The sequence below is a fragment of the Musca domestica genome, unplaced genomic scaffold, assembly GCF_030504385.1.
Source record: "Musca domestica strain aabys unplaced genomic scaffold, Musca_domestica.polishedcontigs.V.1.1 35, whole genome shotgun sequence".
NCBI lineage: Eukaryota > Metazoa > Arthropoda > Insecta > Diptera > Muscidae > Musca > Musca domestica.
The window spans coordinates 8299282-8320979 of record NW_026712315.1 but is presented as its reverse complement, the minus strand read 5'-3'; the positions used below and the strand labels follow the sequence as shown (position 1 = coordinate 8320979).

General features: G+C 36.4%; 1 protein-coding gene across 12 annotated transcripts in view; it reads left to right on the top strand.

Annotated features, from left to right (window-relative positions):
• LOC131803890 (glutamic acid-rich protein-like) overlaps positions 1-13345 on the top strand; it is a 100204-nt gene extending 86859 nt beyond the window's left edge. For 11 of the 12 annotated variants that reach the window (XM_059125739.1, XM_059125737.1, XM_059125740.1 and 8 more), the window contains 6 exons: positions 7205-7276; positions 8827-9390; positions 9453-9601; positions 9677-9788; positions 12947-13044; positions 13116-13345. In XM_059125739.1, coding sequence (XP_058981722.1) covers positions 7205-7276; positions 8827-9390; positions 9453-9601; positions 9677-9788; positions 12947-13044; positions 13116-13298 — 1178 coding nt within the window. In that variant the 3' untranslated portion in view covers positions 13299-13345. Of the gene's footprint in view, positions 1-7204; positions 7277-8826; positions 9391-9452; positions 9602-9676; positions 9789-12946; positions 13045-13115 lie in introns of those variants that run through there. The other variant, XR_009342820.1, reaches the window with a different exon arrangement.
• The last annotated feature ends 8353 nt before the right edge of the window (positions 13346-21698 follow it).

Below are 21698 nucleotides of genomic sequence, written 5' to 3'. Positions count from 1 at the left end.
ATGTCCTCTTTTTTCGGTTCATGTCTTGTCTAAAAGAATTTTCTCTTGAGTTGCTTTAACATGCATTTATACATCTGTAGATTATTTTTAATTTCTTTTGTCCTTCTATCATAGTTTTTTTTTTTTTTTGAGAAAAGCACTTCAAATTTATTTATTTACGTTTAAAATACAAATCCCGGAAAGCATTTTTTTGTGTAAGATATTTGAGACTTAAACCAACCCTGCTTTCTTACAGAGGGTACATACATCTTGGAATGGCTTTTTAAGATCCCCTGTTCCCTTATAAGGATTCGTCCGTCTAGCTGATTAAAGTGAACAATTATTTTCGTTAAATCGCTAATTATACCCTCAGCCATACGGCCAAAACCTGTCTCATCGAAATTACGATTTTAGAAGCAGGTATCATTGATCCAAATCCATTTCAGGACATTTGGTTCCGATCTAGCGATGTCCGTCCTCTTAAAGGGGTCCAAACTTGGTACATCCTAATATTATTATCAAAATTAGGTCTAGTTCGGAGATGGGAAATATCGGCCCATTACTTCTAGTACCTTCCCAACAAGAGGTCGAAATTTAAAAATTAATAAATTACTGCACAGAAAGAGAGAGGATAATCGGATTTTACTCCAACTTTGGAAATCCTAATATTTGCAACAGTACTAGGTTAGGTGTGAAAATGAACAATATCAGTCCACTCCACCATATACCTGTGGTGCAGCGTCAACATTTTGAATAATTATAACTCTTATAAAATATGAATTAAGCGTCGGATTGTCTTCAAACTATACACATCGCTATTGAATATATCGGTCTACTCACATAGAGTCAAGATTTTGAATAATCGTGAAGCTCATAAAACGCGAACTTAACATCCGATTAGATTCAGAATAGGTATATTATATATTTTTATCAGCACAAGATCTGGTAGAGCTTGGACCATTCCTTCTAGTATCTTACCCGGAAGGTATCAAAGTCTTGAATAACCAAAACGATTATAAAATCCGAAAGAGGCACTCCTCATATTTCATATTTCACACAATTTTTATTAACCCATGGTCTGGTGTAAAGATGGCATATACAGGGTGACATAAAAACCGCAACAAAGTCAAACGTCATAATTTTTAATTCTTTTTAATTAAAACAGAAATGTCGGAAATAACATCAAATTTCAAAATAAGTTTAGATTTTTTCATATTGGTCACTTTTGGTACGAATTATGGCCTTCAAATGGCCAATGAAACCGTCACACGCAGACTGAATGTTGCTCTGCGGTATTTTGGCGGCGAAGCACTTGCTTGAGGTGATCGATACTTTGGTATTTTTTAGTGTCAACCTCGCTTTCCAAAATGCAGAAACAATAGTGCAACAGATTGGTATCCGGAGATTTTGGGAGCCAATCGAGGAACCTCATTTTGTTATCATTCTTGGGTGGCGGGTGCTGAGTGCGATGGTGCTGAGTCCTGTTGGAAAGCCCAAGGTCTGCGACCAAAATGTTTGCGTAGCCAAAGCTTTATTACACCCTTCAGAATATTTTCGCGATAATATTCGGCATTTATTCTGATGCCACGGTCGGTTAGTACGAGCGGACAGCGATCATTGGTTGTTATGGCGGCCCACACCATCACCATGGCCGGCGCTTGAGTTCTGGTGGCCAAGCGAAGGTGCACATTTTCAGCTGACCTTTTTGGCAAGTAAACACCATCATATTGTTTGCTTATAAACTGTTGGACAACGAATTTTTTCTCATGGGAGAAAGCCAAATTCGGCATTTCACCACTTTTGGCGAAGCGAAGCAACTCTTTAGCTCTTTTGAGTCTAATTTCTTTCTGTTGCGGTGTAAGTTCTTGCACTTTTTGGAATTTCAATGTCTTTATCGCGAGCTCATTTTTCAATATTTGCCTAATGGAATATTGCAATATGTTCAGCTCACTAGATATTTTTCGGCCACTGCGACGCGGGTTTCGATCAAATCGCTGGAGAATTCTCACCTGGAGAATTCTCACCAAAATGCTTTTGTACGCTTGTAAACAAACGAGTGGCTTAGAAATGACAGCAATCTGAAGTTGATTGCAGTTTTTTCATCTCTCCCTGTATAGTTCCATTCCTTCTGATACGTCCTCCACAAAGGGTCAAAATTTTGATTATCCATAAAACTCATAAAAGGCGAAATTAACATCAGATTCCATTTTGACTTTGTTCATCTCAATATTTCCATCAACACAAGATCTATAATAAGATGGTAGAGATCGAACCATTTCTTCAAGATTTTGAAAAACAAACCGGCCAAAGAAAGCGAGATAAGCATCCAACTCCCTTCAAATTTCACACATACAATAATTTTTTCTAATACAAAATCTGTTTTCAAGATGATGTCGCAATATTTATATAATATTTAGTTATGTCCGATACGAAATGGACAAATTTGGTCCATTCATTCGGCTGACCATGTGATACTCTACAACACAACAATATGATAGAAGCCCCCTTGTGTCCAAATCCATTTTAGAAGATTTCGCTTTTGTAATTATGTCATGGAACAGTGCCCAGATATTACCCTTAGCAGGGACATTTGTCCAATATTTACGAACTCCGTTGTGCTGTTAGTTGTTGTGGTCCATTCTACAGCTAAATCATCCAAACTGCTACACTTCGTCCCTGTCCTGTACTCTCTCTTTCCTTTTTTTGGGTCATTTGAATCCCTAAATGTTTTGCAATCATCTCCAAAAGCAAGAGGCCCCTCTGTTTCTTCAAATTTAGACTCATCTATATGATTTGCTTGTCTACGATATTTGGCTATATTCGTCAACGAAAAGCATACAAAAGCCAGAAATTCGCCTTTTGTGTATTTCGGATTTTGTCTGTAAGTTATTTTCAGAGTTTCGGTGGATTTGGAAATGTTGGCATTTTCACACAAAAGTATTGGTCCATTCTACTCGCTGCCTTAAACTCTAACTTCATGCGAGCGTTCGTGTCCTTTGGTTCTATTTGTGACCTTTATAAAGGCTGCAAAACCAGGAACATTTTTAGTTGTTGGTTCGTTTCAACCCCTAAATATATTGCGGACATCTTTGAAAATAATAGGCCTAGCCGTTCTGAGCCTAACCCTACCCTTGTGAAAAAAGGATGTTTTTTTAAAGGATTTTTCACAAATTTGACCTTTTGTGTGTTTTTTTTATCCATTTGTAAAATAATATAAAGTAAAAATGCCAGCCGAACTTTGACCACCAAATGGAAGATATTTGCGAATTTCAAAAAAAAAAAAAAAATAAAATAAAAATCCGTCGAAAAATACTGTTTAAATCATATAATTCCGAATATGGGGAATTACCTTTATATTGGGCACTATACGAAGACATGGACCTGTATAGGCAAATTTTGTCATAAACCATAACGATACTCAAATACGAAACTTAAAACAGTTCCGTGTACCTATTTCGAACTTCAAATACGAAATTTGAAACAAAAAACATAATATCGGGAGGTATCGTTAAATGGGGGGCCATACGAAGACCTGGAACTGCATAAGCAATGTTCTGTTCTTTTTCAAAAACAAAATTCCTGCAGATCAATCTACTCCATTTCGTTCGGAAGTAAGAGTGATTTCCGCAGACGACCAGGCCGACGGACATTGCAAAATCGACAAAGAATTTTATGCTGATCGTGGTCTAACATTTCCATTTCGAGGTGTTAGAAATGGAATGACAAACTTAATATACCCTCCATACTATGGTGGAGGGTATAATTTTGACAAGATGATGAGGAGATTTATAAAAAAAAAAACGAGCATAAAGAGACTATTAAAGACAAGCTGGTAGGGATGTTTCCACAAACGAGCTGATATGAGTGAGAGCGAATTAGCTAGAGAGGATATCAACGGGATAAACTGAAAATTAAGTCTATTGTAGATGAGATGAAGAGCAAGTCCATTCGAGCTTATGAAGGTCAATTATGGACGAGGCAGCAGAGTAGCCTTTTATATACGAGGTGATGGAAACTTATCTATAGACCAACTCTTATGGTGTTCATTATAGCCAGATCAGCCGATGAGGGAGTCTGATAAGGTAATATAGGATACAAACTTTTTTAACCGTTTCGATTTGATTATCGATTATCTATCAGCTGGATAATAACCCGGTTGTTGTAGAAGAGTCGAAAACATATAGCTGATTAACGTTTAGCGTTTTACGACAGTGGACTGCTGACGAGCGGGATGATTGTAGTCCACTTATCTTTAAAGTACTTGGCTGATAGACTTTGGATTATCAACTTATTCATGATAATAGGGTTGTAATAGTTGGAATTTTCCTCAACCTTTGATGATATTGGAGTCCATGGGGTCAAGCCTAATATAGTACCTACTTTTATGATCACTTTTCGAGTGTGGAGGAAATGCATGGAAGAATCTTACACTCAAAAGTTCTGTAAGCAATTGTGGAGCGCTATCTTAATTTTATTTCAGAACTTTACTTCTGAATATTTTTACCCTATACCACACTGTGGCAAAGACATAGAAGCATTAAGATATGGCAAGACTGAGTCAAAATATGGCAACCATGTGAAAATGCCAATGTTGGCAATATGCAAATTTTTAAAAAGGTCTACGGAATAGAATTTTGAAACCACATATTTGAATTTTTCAAACTTTTATTTGAATATTATATTTCCGTTATTGGGTTTTTATACCCTACAATACTATGTATTGGGGGTATTATAAGTTTGATTGGGCCAGAATTTATGTAACACCACGAAATATTGGTTTCCCATATAGGAGAGTATATATGGATCTTCCTAGCTTGCCGAGCTGAGTCGATCTAGCTATGTATGTCCGTCCGTCCGTCTGTCCGTCTGTCCGTCTGTCCATGTTAATTTGTAATCACTCTACAGGTCACAATTATGGACCGATCCTTACGAAATTTTGCACGAAGGTGGGGTTAGGGTCAGAATAGCAGCCTATTTCTTTTGGAGATGATCGCCAAATGTTTAGGGGTTGAAATGGACCAAATACGGAAAAAATGTCGGATTTTGCAGTAGCTATACAGGTCGCAATTATAGACCAATCGACGCGGAATTTCGCATGAAGCTAGAGTTTAGGGCGGGGAAGAAGCCTACAAATTTGGGTGGTCATTGGATAATATTTAGCGGGTAAAATAGACCATATCTTTTGTGTTGAAAAAATTCAAAATTTTTCATTAAACCGCGAATATTTAAATCCCGGCGAAATCACAAAGCCATGGCAAGGTTACTTCTGATCTTTACATTGATGTTAACATCCAACAAAACGGATATATAGCAAAATATGTGCGATATATATGTTTATCAAAGAAGATATGCTTGAAAAATCTCTTATATGTCGAGAACGGCTGAACTAATTTCGACAGTTCTCATTAATCCAGAATGTCCTCTTGGCAGGAAAGAAAAAACGTCAAAAAAAAATCGCATAAAAATATCTGTCTAAAGATGAAAATATTGATCTTGTAACATTTTCTCATATTTTTTCAATTTTGTCACATTTTTGGCATATTTTCATTTTGAATTAAACATTTGGTAATATTTCTACAGCTAACAAAACTAAGTAGTTAGGATATCAGAATATCATATACAGATCGCATTTATGGCCTGATCCTTACGAACTTTTGCATGGAGATAAGATTAGGATCAGAATAGAAGCCTACTCATTTTGGAGATGATCGCCATATATTTAGGGGTAGGAGTGCAAAAGTGTCAGGAGGTCGTAATTATCGCCCGATCCTCACGCACATTTCAATCCGGGTTACCGGACATTGCAAAAGCCAAGCAGTTTTGGATGGCCATCCAAAAATATTCAATGTGTGAATAGTTTGTCAACTTTTCTAGACAAAATACGAAAAAGTTCCATTCCAGTGACTTTTTGGAGAATTCACAAATACAGGAAAGACGCACTTCTGACTATTTCGTTAACGCTGATTTCGTTGAAGAATATAGTCAAATGTCTGTATCTCATATAGATGCGTTTCAGTCAAAAACCAATAATAAATGTTAATATTTTGCCACTTCTGAGAGATTATAGGTATTTGGGAAATATTGGTTCCAGATCTAGGAAGAGTGAAACATCTACCAATAAATTGGAAATGAGCAAATTAGTTAAAGTTGCTATTATTCGAAAATTAGAGAACGAAACCTGGTGGTTTTCTTTTATAATTTGTCACAATATCTTGTGGAATTCTTTCGAGTATCTCGCCTATATAAACTGTATCGTTTGTTATAGTGTTGTAGGGTATTCAACGGTCGCCCCGCTCGACTGTAGCCTTTGCTTACTTGTTTATATTAACATCCCTCTGTCATGAGCTGTTGCTCGACGTATTGTAGACACAAATTTACATTACAGCTCAGAAATACTTTTGCTAGTTTTTTTCGAGATCGGTTCAGGTTTGGGTATAGTTCCCATATATATATTTACTTGATTCCTAATTTATTGTGCTCCAAATAGTTAAAATAAGCCCGAATTGAATGTATTTCGGCATATGCGAACGAATTTAGCCTGGAAGAAAGTATATCAAATTTGGTGAAAATAGCTTAAGATATAGCCATAGGTCCTATATATATAAATATTCATCCGATTTTTTATTTTACTCCCTCACATCCGTAAAATATTCTCCATGACATCAAAATTTGGTGCCAATTATCCGATGCAGCATAGAAATACTTGTGCTAAATTTTGTACAGATCAGTTCAGATTTCGATAAATCTTCTGTATTTATCTTCATCCGATTTCACGTTTATTGGACCTAAAAAGTGTAATATCAGCTCAAATATGATGGTTTTTGATATGTATCGGTTCAGACACAAACTCCCCCATCAAATTTAGTGGAATGCGATAGAAGCCTGTCATATTTTGGTTGGTATGCTACAGTTTACAGTTGGTATGTTTTTTTTTTTTAATCCCAATAAAAACGTGTATTTGTTATATGCACGTAGCTCTATCATAAATGCAAAGTGGTGCATGGTAACATAAAGTAGGTCCATCCCGACTTTGGCCTTTCTTTACTGGTTTTAACATCCTAATCTTATGGTGGAGGATAAACAAATTAAAGTTACACAAAATATTTTGTTTTTGTAGGATTTGCAGCTTTTTAATGCTTTTTTAGATGCAGTAATTTGTAGTGTTGTAAATAATAAAAAATATTAAATGTTAATAATTTTTTATGGATTTTTTTTCTTATTTTAGGTAAAATAGAAAATCATAGTTTTGAAGAAAATCCCATATTCAAAACAGAACAAGGCAAATATTTAGCTGAAAGTAAGTACAAATAATAATTTCTAATTTATATAATTTTTTTTTTAATACAGGGTGAGATAAAAAATTGCAAGATAATCAAACGGCATAGTTTTTACATTTCTTTTTAAATTTTATTGAATGAAAACAAAAAAAAAAAAAAACATCGGAAATATCATCAAATTTTAGAATAAGTTGAGATTTCTTCGAATTGGTCACCTGTGGCACGAATTATGGCCTTCAAACGGCCAATGAAACCGTCACACGCTGCCCGAATGTTACTCTGCGGTATTTTGGCCCATACCCGGAGAAGCGCCTGCTTGAGGTGATCGACACTTTGGTATTTTTTAGTGCCTTTCCAAAATACTCCAGACACAATAGTCCAACGGATTGGTATCCGGAGATTTTGGTGGCCATTGTGCGCTGGAAATGAGCGAGGAACCTCATTTCGTAACCATTTTTGGGTGGCGCGTGCTGAGTGCGATGGTACTGAGTCCTGTTAGAATATAAAAGGTCTGCGGCCAAAATGTTTGAATGCCTAAGGCTTTAATACACCCTCCAGAATATTTTCGCGATAATATTCGGCATTTATTCTGATACCACGGTCGATTACTACGAGCAGAGATCGATAATCGGCTGTATTCGCCGTCCACACCATCACCGTGTCCGGCGCTTGAGTTCTTGTGGCCAACCGAATGTGCAAATTTTCAGCTCACCTATTTGGCAAGTAAACACGATAATTTAGTTGGTTTACAAACTGCTGCATAACGAATGTTTTCTCATCGAGTAAACCAAATTCTGCAGTTCACCACTTTCGGCTAAGCGAAGCAACTTTTTAGCTCTTTTGAGTCTATTTTCTTTCTGTTGCGATGTAAGTACTTGCACTTCTTGGAATTTCAATAGCTTTTCTCCGAGATCATTTTTCAATATTTGCCGAATGAAATATTGCGATATGTTCAGCTCACGAGCCATTTTTCGGCCACTGCGACGCGGGTTTCGATCAAGTCACTTCTTTACTTTTCAAACCATTTCTGCAGATGTTTCTGTTTTCTTCCGTTCACTTCCTTGACGTCTGGCTACGCTACCAGTATCACAGTAACAAGCGATGGAACGAGACACAAAAGATTTATTCAGATTTAAATTCTGGAGTGCTCTAACGATAGCCACTTGTGGTTTTCCAGCCAAATATAAAGAAATCACACTATCACGCTTGAATTCCATCACGAATAACTTTTTTTCTGGAAAATTCTCACCAAAATACACTTTTACACAATATAATATGCTGTCACTTTAATAATTTTAACAGCTGTCGGACGAGTGGCTTAGAAATGACAGCAGTCTGAAGTTAATTGAAGTTTTTTCATCTCACCCTGCAGTTTTCAACAAGGGTGGTTAAGATAGTTCTCTGGCCTGAATAGTATTCGGTAACGGTGTCATGGAATAGTTAAGATTAAGAATTTGGAATTAAAAAAACAAAAATATCATATTCTTGGCCCTCCCAGAGAACTATGTTTTCTTGCTCCAATCAACGAAACTGCCCAAAATTTTATAATTCCCCAATATTTCTTTTGCAGATCTAGCCGATCCCCTTATCAAAGCTTTAACACAAGTTGCACAAAAACGCCCACAAGATCCCCTGCAATATTTAACGAATTATCTGCAAACATTTGTGGCACAGCGTAACACAAATGGACGAACAGTAGTACAAGCTGCCGTCCATTCGGGCAGTAGTCACACAGACTCCACGGCACTGGCGGCCAATTCGCAAACAGACTCACTTGAAGAGAAGCCAGTTATTCCTACTTCACGTATGAATGGACATGTGACACGCGACAAGGGTGAAGATATCGGAACGGATCCTGCTCAACAACAAATCGACGATGAGGATGCCGATGAAGCGGAGGCTGCACTGTCCAAGCGCTTAGAGGAACGCGATGAACATGGTCAGAGTATGCTGCATTTTGCAAGTGCCCGGTCACATCGTCGCGGTGGTCTACTGCAGTTGATCGAAGAATCGAATGTGGATATAACATATCGTGATGAGTTGTATCGCACGGCCCGTGATGTTGCCCTGCAGGCGAATCAGGTGGTCAATGCCAAGGATATTGATCGTTATTTGATATCGCTGGCGATTGTTGGTAGGAAGCCGTATGAGATTTTCGAATTTGAATATATTTCCATTTATTGTGTCTTTGTATAGGTGATGTCAAACCCTTTGAGTATTTTGCCATTGCCGGCTATGATCATATCATTGATGTAATGGAAGATGACAGATCAATTATCGAGGTTGCCGAATCGAAAGGTCATACAGAGTTGGCAACCTATTTGCGTACCATACGTCCTATGGAGGTAATTTAATTTGAAATTTTACTACTCTCTATGATAGGCAATGAGAATATTTGTATTAAATTTTAATTTTTTTAGGAATTACGAGAAGAACTTCATCAAATGATTCGTGACCATAAAGTGGATCGAGTTAAGGAAATTGTTGCTGGGCCAGAAGCCAAATGGTTGTTAATGGCCAGAAATTATTATGGTAAACATAGCTATATAATTGGCTCAATGTTGTTGTTTCAACTGATTTTATTGGTGTTTTCTTTGCCATTCTGCTATTAACTCCAAGTTCATAATGAGGTTGATGTTGGTCGAGTAGATTTCGTTCAGTGGTTGAAGGGTTGCAAACTGTTATGTGGGGCAGATCTACAAAATAACAAGTAGACACATTAAGGTCGGCCGAACTTTTAATCCTCTTCACCCTGGGTAAAGGAAACACTTTTACATAGAAGTATCTGAATTTAAGCGTGTTCTACTTTAAACGTCATATGCCAGTAAGACTGTTTGGAAAATGCAGTTAAACTTATCAAAAAAAAAGTGGGTGAGGCCACTATATGATGAGGCCATACCAAAACGGAAACCTCTATAGACAATTTTCTGCTTCAAGGATTCTCATCTATCAAATTCGTGGGTATGTGACTAGGATTATTAAAATACCGAATATCGGTGGGTACGTTACATATAGGAAAACGTGAAACTAAATATACAATATTCTGCCTCCGGGCTAGAACGCATTGCAAACTTAAAATACCAATTTTTACACAAATCCGTGAAAAAATATGGCAAAAATCATCAAAATTCTGAATGTCGGGAGGTTCCGTTAAATGGGGACTATACCAAAACGTGGACCAATATATCTCATTTTCAATACCAACCATCCTAAACACAATAAAAATCGTTCTGCACTGTAGGCTGTATCGTGATTTCAACAGACAGACGGACATCGTTACTAAAATATCAACTATCAATCGGGTTTCCTTTTAAAAATCTTGTTCCGGTGTGAAAAGTCCTGAAGAAGAACTTTAAAAGTACTTGAGATATCACACTAACTTAGGAAAAAGTGTGGGTATCTGCAATTTTTTGTTATTTCTGGCATCTGGAGATTCAAACGTGTCCTAAAAGGAATATATATTTTTATTCTAATTATGCAAATCCTAATACAGGGTTGCTCATATTCGACGGACCTTTGGGCCCATTCCAATTGACGAGGCTTGTCCGCAGGCAACAATCTTTGCGTCAATTGAACTTTGTACGGGAACAAATGCAAATCAATGCGAATAATCCGTTATAAAGTGGACCGAGCCATGCCCAACTGCTGAGAACGGCGTTTTTGGGCAGCGATATTCTCGGCCGATCGCCTTGGTCGACTTTTATGTGGCCTCTTCGGATAAAAAAAGCCTTACCAGTCGAAAATTTTTCGTATAAACGCTTGATGGTGTTCTTAAAAGGCGCACTTCTCACATTTTTTAATGTTTTAAAAACACGTTGAGTTTTCACAATTGACTTCTTCTGTTGAATATAAATTTCACCTATTTCAGAGCGCTCGCGTGGCGTGTATTGGTTCATGGTAAAAATCTGCTTGGACTGACGCTTCAAACGCGGTATGTCATTAAGCGATGGGACATCTCTGTAAGAAGTTATGGCGCTGCCTTTCATGGGGTAAAGTACTCACAAAAGAACTCCTTGTGTAAAATTTCAGACAAATACATTGGAAAATGTGGCTAAAATCATCAAAATACCGAATATCGGGGTGTAACGTTCCATGGGGGCTATACAATATCGTGGACCGATATAACACATCTTTGACCTTGACCTGCCTGCAGACAAAATACAGATCTGTGCAAAATTTCAGTTTCCTATCTTAATTTATTTTGATTGTAGCTTCATAAGAACAGACGGACGAAAGGACAGGGCTAAATCGTCTTACAATTTTACGCTGATCAAGAAAATATATACTTTGTTGGATCTAAAATTATTATTTCGATGAGATATAAACGGAATGACGAACTTAATATACCCTCCATACTATGTATGGTGGAGAATGTAAAAATCGGTTAATTGAAAGCCGACCAAAGTCGAAATTTCGTAAATTGTTGCATACCTTTTAGCTGTGTAGAAATTAAAGTCGATCAACAATCAATGAATGTATACCGAAAATAATATTTTCGATAACAAAAATCAGGAGTATCAAAGCTTTGATTTCTGTGTAATCATGACCATGATATTTTCCGACCATAAATTTTGCGGTCAAAAAGACCACAGACCTGCTGGTCACGAGGAGCACTGAGGTCAGCGGTCCGGTGACTATTTATGTCGATAGTCAAGCGGCACTGATGGCCTTAAATTCCTTTACTATCAAGTCTAGGGCTGTTTTGAACTGAAGGGAATCCTTGGAAAACACTGGGTTGTCCATCAAGCTCTGTTGGGTTCCTGGCCATTATAACATCCCAGGTAACGAGACTGCAGACGAATTGGCCAGGCTAGGATCCGAATCAACTTCAATTGAAGTAGACAACTCGGTTAAACCACCACTGTGTCATTTCCTACAGGTCATTCACAGACATTACTCTGAGAAAATCCAACAAAAATGGCTGAACGAAATGGGATGCACCATCTCCAAAAGAATCTGGCCTACACTCTCAGAGAAGAGAACAAGATCGCTGATGTCATTGTCAAAACCTGATTAAAAACTTGTGGTGGGTATCATCACAGGTCATTGTAAGGTGAGGGATATGATCTTGAAATGGGACAGCGACGACATTGACTACTTTAGGAACTGTCAAGATGAAGAAGAAATCGAGACAGTCGAACAGTTGCTCTGCCACTGCCCAGCACTCATAAATGTGAGATACAGACTAGTGGGAGAACTAGTGTCACATGATCTGTCCTCTTTTTCTAATCCTTCGATTAGCCAGAAGATTCAAGTGGCTAAAGACCACACGGCAAACTCCTCAGCCGTAGATCACACTCTTAAACTCTATTTCTTATATTCATCTCTTCTACAACCACTTTTTCTCTCTTTTCCTAACATTCTTCTAGGATGAACACAATGGTCTCCTAGTGAAGCGGTTGCCATATGGTAACCGCGCGTCCTTTAAAATAACCTAAACTAACGATAAGAACATATGGCTTGAAAGCATGTCACATGAATGTTTGTGATTGGTCTTAATTTTGGCTCGGTTCAAAAGCAACCGGGTTTTCCAAGTTTCATGTTGGTTCAAATCAGCAAAATGTAGCCCTGGTTGAAATGTTGTTTCTTTCGAATGGCGGTTGCTTAATACGAATAATCATCATTCATAATTTAACTAAACTGCTTTATGTATTTTAAATGAATGATTTACGTTTAATTCTATATGACAGGAAGGACAGCGCTGCATATAGCCATATTAAAAGAAGACGAGGAGCTGGTGGAACATTTTGTTAAAATATGTCCGGAGGCCTTGAAAATCGGTGATAATGTAAGATTTATATAATTGGATTTTCTTCACTTTGCCAATTCAATGAACTTATTTCAAATTTTCACTTACAGCTGGAACGGTCTCCTCTGCACTATGCCATGGGCACAAATCTGGTCGAAGGCATCAGTCGGATACTCATACAAAACGGGGCCAAGCGAACGAATAAGGACTTGAAGGGACGACAACCAAGCTATTATTTTATGAATAAGGCAGACATTCTGCGATTACAAGAGGAGGAAGATGAAAACCGCTAATGTGGATCAATATTCACACACACACACACACACACACACACATTCACCAGCTCACCCAAACACATGTCACCTAATTTAAAGTAAAGATTGTCTTATAAACACCTTGTATTGTTGCCTAATTTTAACTTTTAAATTTATCGACAATTTTAATTTCCCCTCCAAAAAAAAAAAAAAAAAAAAAAAAAAAAAAACTGAAGTATTATTTTGTAAGAAAATCAAACAACGTGTAGTGTCAAATGTTTAAATTTTAAGTAACCAAAAAAAAAAAAAAATATTTTAAAAAAAAGTGCACTTAAATGAACGTCTATATTGTTTAACAATTGTGGTTTCCTTTACGATTTATTCTGAAATTAAGTGCCTTTTTAGGAAGTAAAAAAAATCTAAAACATTTTTTGAGCACTTTGGTGTGCCCTCTTAAAAATTAAGTGCCTTAAGAAATCAAACAAAATTAAAATATCTAAAATTATACAATTTAAAATTTAAACAAAATTCACAACGAATTTATTTATTCATAATTTGGAAGAAAAACAAAAAACTGTTTAATTTAAGTATTTATAAATTATTTAAAATTGATAATATGTTTTATTTATTTGTTGAATAAAGGAAAGGTAAATGGAATTGGATGTGTTTAATAAGGAGTAACGAATTAATGGGTGAGGGTGCATTATACCAATATTATACTCAGAATATTTACACTGTGCAACACAAACCAGTAAATAAAATCTTAAAGTCGGGCGGGGCCGACTTTATGATACCCTACACCACTTTGTTAATTTAGTAGAGCTCCGCATAACAATTAAAACATTTTATGGGAGAATTCATTCCTACACGCCATGATTATAATTATAATTTAAAGTTCAAAGGACAAAATATGCCGGAGCAATTGTATTTTTTAAATTCGGACTTGTATGGCCCATTTGGTGCACAATTAATTTGAAATCAGATAAAGATATATATGGGAGCTATATCCAAATCGGAACCGATCTCGATAAAATTTGGTAAAGATATATTTCCCTGAATATCGTTGTTACGGAGTGCATATTACGGCTGTAGGTAACAAATACAACAAATCGGATGAACAATATATATGGGAGCTATAGCTATAACTGAACCGATCTTCACCAGATTTGGCATACTAGCTTCTACACTCAATTCGCTCATAAGTGCCAAATTCCATCCCATTTGGGCAAATATTAGACGGTTGGTGCACAATAAAAGGTAAATCGGACGAAGTTATATATAGCTATATCCAAGTCTGAATCGATCTCTATAAAATTTAGCAAATGTATTTCTGAGCTGTATTTGATATATTTTCCCAAATATTGTTGTTACAGAGTGCATATTACGGTTGCGGAGGACAAAATAACAAATCGGATGAACAATATATATATGGGAGCTTAAGCTATATCTGAACCGATTTCGATCAAATTTGGCATACTTATTTTCAGGCCTAATTTGGATGTATGTGAAAAATTCCATACTATTCGTACTGATATTAGACGTTTGGTGCAAAATAAAAGGCAAATCGGACGAAGATATATATGGGAGCTATATCAAAATTTATACCGATTATTCTTGGGCCAAACAAATAATTTGTGCAAAATTTCATATGGATAGGGCAATAAATGCGAAATGTACTTTGTTTACAAAAAAAACACCTTGTGGTGTAGGGTATACAAATAATTACGTCGAAAATGCAGTAGATTATGAAAGTCAAAGAAACCTAAACAGAGCTGGCAAGCCACCACCACCTCTCCCACACTTTTAGAAATATTCGGATTAAGATTCCTCGAAATCTGAGCATTTTAGGTAAATAGTGTCTTCGGCAATATTACAGGCAAAACTACGAGGAAAAATTTTCGTCGAAAAAATTGAACTTCAAGCTAGTCAACAAACAAGCCTTCTCTTAAGTATGCAAGTTAAAATATTTCACAAAATCATTTGTCATAAAATTCTACTGTAGGTCCTAGAACACGATAGATGTACACTCACAGCATGTGGTCGATTATTTAAATATATTTTGACTTATAATTATTCAAATTGTTGATCCTGGAATGGGTTACGAAGAAATCGGCAATATTGCCCATTTCGTATTGGACCTAAATAAATATGATCTGAATATTGCGACGTGTCAGGTTTGGACTATATTCGTTACTTCCTTCACTTTATATGAGACATGTGATAATTTTTAGAAAATGTTAAAATCTGTCTGATGTACCACGTACTAGTTGCGATAAAAAACTGCAACAAAGTCAAACGCGATAATTTTTACATTTTTTTTTTTAAATTTTATTGAATGAAAGCAAAAAATATCGGAAATAGAATCAAATTTTAGAACAAGTTTATATTGTTCGAATTGGTCACCTTTGGCATGAATTATGGCCTTCAAACGGCCAATGAAACTGTCACACGCTGCCCAAATGTTGCTCTGCGGTATTTTGGCCCATTCCAGGCAAAGCGCTTGCTTGAGATGATCGACACTTTGGTATTTTTTAGTGCCAACCTTGCTTTCCAAAATCCCAGTCACAATAGTCCAACGGATTGGTATCCGAAGATTTTGCGAGGAACCTCATTTTGTAAACATTCTTGAGTGGCGGGTGCTAAGTACGATGGTGCTGAGTCCTGTTTTAATGTCAAAGGTCTGCTGCCAAAATGTTTGCAAGACCAAGGCTTTAGTACGCCCTCCAGAATATTTTCGCGATAATATTCGGCATTTATTCAGATGCCACGGACTATTAATACCAGCGGAAAGCGACCGTCAGCTGTTATAGCGATCCACATCATCACCATGGCCGGCGCTTGAGTTCTGGAAGCCAACCGAAGGTGCACATTTTAGCTGACCTCTTTGGCAAGTAAACACGATCATTTTGTTTGTTTACAAACTGCTGGACTACAAATGTTTTCTCATCGGAGAAAACCAAATTCGGCAGTTCACCACTTGCGGCCAAGTGAAGCAAATCTTTGGCTCTTTTGAGTCTATTTTCTTTCTGTTGCTGTGTAAGTTCTCGCACTTTTGGAATTTCAATGGCTATACCAGAAGAACTGGTCTGATCTCTACCATCATTATTCCAGATCTTGGGCTGATAGAAATATTGAGATGTACCGAGTCTGAATGGAATCGGATGTTAATTTCCCATATTATGAGCTTCCACTTACTCAAAATGTTCAGCCTTTGTGGAGGAGGTACCTGAATTAGTTGACCGATATATTCCATCTTCACACCAGACCTTGGATTAATACAAATTTTGTGATGTGTGTAATGCTTTTTTCGATGCTTATTTGGATTTTATGATCGTTTTTGTTATTCAAAACTTTGACCATTTGTGGATACCAGAAAAAAGTGATCCGATCTCTACCATCTTTATAAAAAATCTTGTGTTAATGTACATATTGGGATGTGCCTAGTCTGAATGAAATCGGATGTTAATTTCTTTGAGGTAAACTATTTTCTTTAAAAAAAATATGGAGTTGCCAGAAGGAGTGAATCCGTGTTGCCCATCTCCGAACTCGGACCATGCTTGACAATAATATTACGATGTACCGAGTTTGCGTGCGCAAATAGATAGACAGACAGGCGGACGCCCATAGATCGACTTTTGGTATTGAAAATGGGCCATGTGCGTCCACGTTTTGTTATAGCCCCCATATAGTCGTACCTCCCTATTTTCAGTTGTTTAGTGATTTAAGCGACATTATTCACCTTAAATGTTTTAAATTTGATATTTGAAGTTCGTAATGGATGCTACATCCTAAGACAGAAAATTGTCTGTTAAAAAAAATAATAAATAAATAAAACAAATTAATAAATAAATAAACCACTTCAAAATTCTGTTAAAATCTTAAAAATGTCGAATATAGGAAGTGGCCGTTATACTGGAGTCTATACGAAGACATGGACCTGTATAGAAAATTTTCTGTCATAGACTATAGAACCTATTAGGATCTTCAAATGCGAGATTTGAAACAACTCGGGTGAATTATGTGTCTAAAATGATCAAAATACCGAATAAGGGTGGGGGGTTATACGATATCGTCGTCCTATATAGGGGGTAAAATACTCAGAAGAAACTCCTTGTGTGGATTTTGAGACAATTGCATGGGAATGTTTGGCTACAGTCATCAAAAAACCGAATATCTGGGATACCGTTATATGGGTGCTATATGATATCGTGGGCTGATATAGCCCATCTTCGTACCTGACCCGGCAGATGGACAGGCGGACGGACGGACGGACAGGGCTAAATCATCTTAGAATTTTACGCTGATCAATAATATATACACTTCGTTAGATCTGAAATTATTATTTCGATGTGTTATAAACGGAATGACGAACTTAATAAACCCCAACACTATGTATGTTGAAGGGTATGAAAAAAAAATGGATCAATATTTCAAGTATTTATTGCGTTTTAGTCATATTTTCCATTGCATTTAGTAAAAAATCAAAAATGTCCAGTCCAGTTTGTTGTTATTGTGAGGTTTTGGTCATAGCTACCAATCGACTTGGCTTTAACGAGGTTTTTAGGGCGTTTAACACTTTTTCGCGATAAATTTCAATTATTTCTGAATTTTGCCTATAATTATAATGCTCCTGACTTAATTTGAAACTATTAGCTCTTGGTTTGTACCATTAATTTATGCTGTTATTAAAATCCTGCCCTATCCCCTGACGTTGTAAAAAGAGATTTTGCAAAAAAAAATGTTTTGCAAAATTTCTAAAGTTTCAACTCTTATAAATTTGTTCAATAACAATGGCGCACCGTTGTTTACTTTTTAAATCCTTAAAGTATGAACTTTGGTAAGCTGATAGCTGAGTTTTTATTCATTTCAACTAATTTCTATATCCCGTGCGTCATGCTCAAATTTCCAAAGAAATCATGCGATAATTGTAATTTATGATATTCCCACGACCCGCCGCAGGTGGGAGAAAGCGCAAATCGTTGATATCAACGTTTATAGTTCAGTTCTATTTTAAATCCAATAATTTGGGACCCCCATCTACTCGCTCAGTCTTAGAGGCGTAGTGCAACACTACTTCCCAGCAAAACTATTTTTGAGATTAATTATTATTATTAATTAATTATTAATTATTATTAACTATCGCATTTCTTGCTCGGCTAAGTAAGGGTCAGGCCCTTGGAAGCTAAATGTTAAAAGAGAGTAAAAGAGACTTCGTTTCGTTGAGAAAGTTAAAAATAGTTGTGAAGTTCCTTTAGTCGTATAAGGGTCAGTCTAAAATGTTTAAGGCTTAGATCGTGAAATGGGCCGCAAATTGGTACAGATCTATTTTCTAGATTCCATTAGAACTCAAATTAATTGGTTGATAAGGACTATGACAATTTTTTATACCCTCCACCATTCTATGGAAGGTATATTAGCTTTGTCATTCCGTTTTAACTCCTCGAAGTACTCATATTAGATCATACAAAGTATATATATTCTGGATCAGCATAAAAAGTCGATTTATCGTCTGTCTACGTATCTGTCCGTTTGTCTGTTGTAATCAAGGTATCTTTCGAAAAAAAATTGAGATAGAGGGATAAAATTTAGCACATGTGTGTATTTTTCCAGTGGGCAAGTTAAGTTCGTTAATGACCTATGTTTTCGTATAGTCCCCATATAACGGCAACTATCGATATTCGGCACTTTTATGAGTTTAGAGACATTATTCGCCGGAATTGTTTCAAAGTTCTTAGTAATCGGTAACACAGCCTATGACAAAAAAATTACGTATGCATGTGTAGTTTCTCGTATAGCCCCCATAAAACGGTAGCGACGTAATCTACCGGAATTGTTTCAAATTTCTTAAAAGGTTCTAATACATATTACAAAAAATTGTGTATGCCGATCCACCTCTTCGTATAACCACAATATAAAGATACCTCCCGATATTCAGCATTTTGATGATATTAGCGATATTATTCATCAGAATTTCTCCAAATTTCGTATCTGAACTTCGGAATCGGTACAACAAGCTATGCCGGAAAATCACTTATGCCTTCTTTCTTTCATATGGTGGAGGGTATTAAAAGTTCAGTCCGGCCGAACTTAACTTCTTTTTTATATCCTCCACCATACATAGTATGGAGGGTAAATTAAGTTCGTCATTCCGTTTGTAACTCATACAAATAATAATTTTAGACCCAACGAAGTATATATATTTTTGACCAGCGTAAAATTCTAAGACGATTTAGACCTGAATCAGGCTGCAGTCAAAACGAATTAAGATAGGAAGCTAAAAGCTTGCACAGAAATCTATCTTATCTGCAGGCAGGTCAAGTTTGAAGATGAGTTATATCAGTCCACGGTACCCCCGATATTCGGTATTTTCATGATTTTAGCCTATTTTTTCAATGGAATTATCCTACACAAGGAGTGCCTTGTGAGTACTCTACCCCTTCAGATATTCGGTATTTTGTTGATTATAGCCACATTTTCCAATGGAATTGTCTGACAACAACACACAAGGAGTTCCTTGTGAGTACTTTATCGCCTGGAAGTTTAATATCGTTAAAGGTCTATGATGTCGTATAGCACCCATACAACGGTATCCCCCGATATTTGGTATTTTGATTATTTTAGCCACATTTTTTAATTATCTGAAATTCTACACAAGGAGTTCTTTGTGAGTACTTTTCTTCCTGAAAGATAATTGTCTATATAGGTCCACAATATCGTATATCCCCCATGTAACGGCACCTGCCGATATTCGGTACTTTGATGATTTTAACCATATTTCCAATGGAATTGTGTGCAAATCCACACAAGGAGTTCCTTGTGAGTACTTTAGCCCCAGAAAGAGTATTATCTATAAAGGACCAAATTGCCGTATAGCACCCATATAACGGTACTCCCCGATATTCGGTATTTTGATGATTTTAGCCACATTTTTCAACAGAATTGTCTGAAATTCTACACAAAGGGTTCTTTGCGAGAACTTTATAATCTGAAATAGATTAGTCCATATAGGTCCACAATTCATGTATCGTAATTTTCCGATATGCGGTGTTTTTAGATTTTAACAGAATTTTTAACGGATTTTATTTTTTTGAAAATTTCTAAATTCGTTCCAAATGGTGGAGGGTATTTAAAGTTCGGCCCGGCCGAACTTACTGCTTTTAAACTTGTTAGTTGCTCTGTACAAGATCACCTCCGCCATCTTTCCCGTCTTTTCCCCATCGTCCCCTTCTCCAACCCTCTTTCCAATCCTTTACTTATATAAAGACCTCTTTCAATTTTTCTTGTCTTTGCGGTTCTCTTCATTCATTCATTAAGTCAAAGTATGTCCATTGTTTTTAATAGCTCCAGAATAACAGTAGGATCTCTTCTTCCACATCCAATGAAACTTATTGCTTTCATTTTCTGTGGTTGAAAATATAAAATTTGAACGATTTCCATCAATTGTTTTGCTGGGGTTTCGCCACAATAACTCAATTATTTTCTCAGTGTAGCCTATCACCAACCATAAAAGACGTTTATTGGCCTTTTTAAATAACAAACATTTAAAAATACATATCTTTAAGAACTGATCATCTTTAATACCTCTTCGTCATTTCAATTTTCCCACTTGTGATCTTATCTGGATGGAAGAAAACAAATATTAAATCTCTTTGCCGATTAAAACGTGTGGCCGGGTGATTTGGAAAAATTTATGAGTGCCATAACATAAATCTGAAGTACGCTCGATGGAGTAAACTATGAACTGTCGTTAATTAAACAAAACGCCAAAGTGAAGTGCAGAGCGCAGCGTTAATTTTTGGACAGCAAAAAATATATCTGATAAGATAATTTGCAAAGAGCAAACCAGTAGTAGCAATGGAAGCAGATAGTTATCTGCTATTGTTGGCCTATGTGCTATTCAAGGCAACCCTAATGGTAAATGACGTTTCAACCCAGATTCGATAATGAATACATTCAGATTACATTGATTTATAATCCTTTGATTGTTATTAAAAGTCAATAAAATTATTTGACTTTTGTTGATAATTTTAGTAAAGAAATCTATGAGGCATGACAAAGGAAAACAAACACCTGAAAAGTCATAACATTTACGGTCGAAGGTGGCGTGTTGAGTTTAAGTGGTAATTAAGTTATGACGATGGATTAGCTTTGTTTGGGATTTTCTTGTGACGTCAGCTGGAGGGCACTCTTTTGCAGACAAATGTTATCATATCTGTTTGATATGTTTATTTAATGGTGTTTTTACTAAGAGTATCACGTTGTCCATTATCAGACAATAAAGTGCTTTAAAGTTAAGCACTCGCCAATATGGTGATTATGATCCAGTTGAAGAATGGACCTATAAGTGTTGTACGCTTTTCCTTAAAACTATGCAGTTTGTAGTCTTTAGAAGTTAGAAAATTCAATATTCCAGCCAAAAATGTCTAATATAGAATCAAG